Here is a 1,498-nt window from a genome sequence, read left to right on the forward strand (position 1 = left end):
ACACACACGCAGACCACCTGGTTTCTGAGCGTAAATTAGCCTTTACAGTGGTAGCAGGAGATAAATGCTGACAATCATGGTCCTGGAAGGACCTTAAAGGTTCTTAAGTATGATATTTACCAAGGTTTGGGAATTCTGCATATATTGGTTCACATTCCCTTTGTCAACTAAAGGTAAACTGCCTTGCTCATGGGCGCATGTTGCAGGGGACCAAACTGGAACCCACATCTTTCAACCTCTCATTTTATAGATTAGATTAGTTGATGATTATTTTTACTACTTATACACTATTTCTGAAGTGATAAAGATGTTGGTTCTATTTGTAGATCAGTGAAAAATGGCCGCTAGGAGGCGCTCTTCAACGCCGTCTTTTATCAGCCTTCTTTGCTATTAAACTTTTTGTCATATTCCTGCTTTTCTGAGTTTGGCAGGATTTATTTTCTTTGTAAAAACAGTTTAAATGCTCTGGGTGTGACTCGTGCCTTACGTCCACAGAGCGATTGTGACGCCGGTTCCTGGAGACCCTCAGAGAGAAAACACCGAAGACGGCCTGCGGGATGAACATTTCAGCGATCAGGAGAACGCTCCTCCTCCGCCACCGAGCCGGCCGCCGCCAGAGACGGCTACGCAGCCGAACGCCGGGGAGCCTGGGGAGGCCTGGGAGGACACAGACTTTAACCGCAACAGACTCAGGATCAGCCTTAACAAGGTCTGACTGTAACAATCTGGAGCAAAACGTCACATTGGAGTTGATGTCCAGCTGTTTTTCATAGTTTTTCCCCCCCCCCGCTGTTTCTCAGGGGCCTGAGGAAGAGGAGGCGGGTCGAGCGGCCGGTCCTGTGTCGCCAGTTCGAGGGGGGGGCCCTGAGTCGCCGACAGGTCAGGGTCGGTCTTTACGATATCGTCGGGTCAATAGCCCCGAATCTGACCGCCTGTCTGCTGCTGAAGGCAGAGTGGATGGCTACGGACAGAGGTAACCATAGCAACACTGGGGGTGTTTTAACTGGGAGGTACATTTGCTTAACTCTTATTTACTGAACCTGATTGAAAATAATAATCTCACTAAGTTTTCCTGTAAGGAGAACCCATTCTTCAGGCTTTAGGGATGTTTGTGGGAATATTTGATCAATTTCCATGGAAAACCTTTAATTACTCACTGCTGTTAAACCAGCAGGCCTGGTTTAGACAGGTTCCAGTTCCCAGTGAAGATAGCTTCCCAGACTTCACTGTGATTCATCCTGAATGTGTTTGATGAGGCTCTGTCGGCACGTCTACCTCCTCAATGTTAAACTAAATCATTCATGTCTTGCTTGTTAAATAGCTGCCAAATTGGACAAGCATGGAATTGACCTAAAGGTCTCAATATGCTGAAGTCCTAAGAGTTATTTTAGTTAGGTTTAAGGGGTGCAGCTCAGTTCTTAATAATCAGCCCAAAGCATTTCTGTTCAGTTTATTTCTATAGCGCCAATTCACAACACGTCATCTCAAGTCACTTTCC

At 46.3% G+C, this 1,498-nt stretch overlaps 1 protein-coding gene across 1 annotated transcript in view; it reads left to right on the forward strand.

Moving 5' to 3' along the window:
* Window positions 1–1,498, forward strand: part of ttbk1 (tau tubulin kinase 1) — a 73,136-nt gene that overhangs the window by 33,757 nt on the left and 37,881 nt on the right. The window contains exons 11-12 of the mRNA XM_015380941.1: window positions 496–709; window positions 801–973. Coding sequence (XP_015236427.1) covers window positions 496–709; window positions 801–973 — 387 coding nt within the window. The remainder of the gene's footprint in view (window positions 1–495; window positions 710–800; window positions 974–1,498) is intronic.

Source organism: Cyprinodon variegatus, unplaced genomic scaffold (assembly GCF_000732505.1).
Source record: "Cyprinodon variegatus isolate N-32 unplaced genomic scaffold, C_variegatus-1.0 Scaffold225, whole genome shotgun sequence".
In the NCBI taxonomy this organism is placed as follows: domain Eukaryota; kingdom Metazoa; phylum Chordata; class Actinopteri; order Cyprinodontiformes; family Cyprinodontidae; genus Cyprinodon; species Cyprinodon variegatus.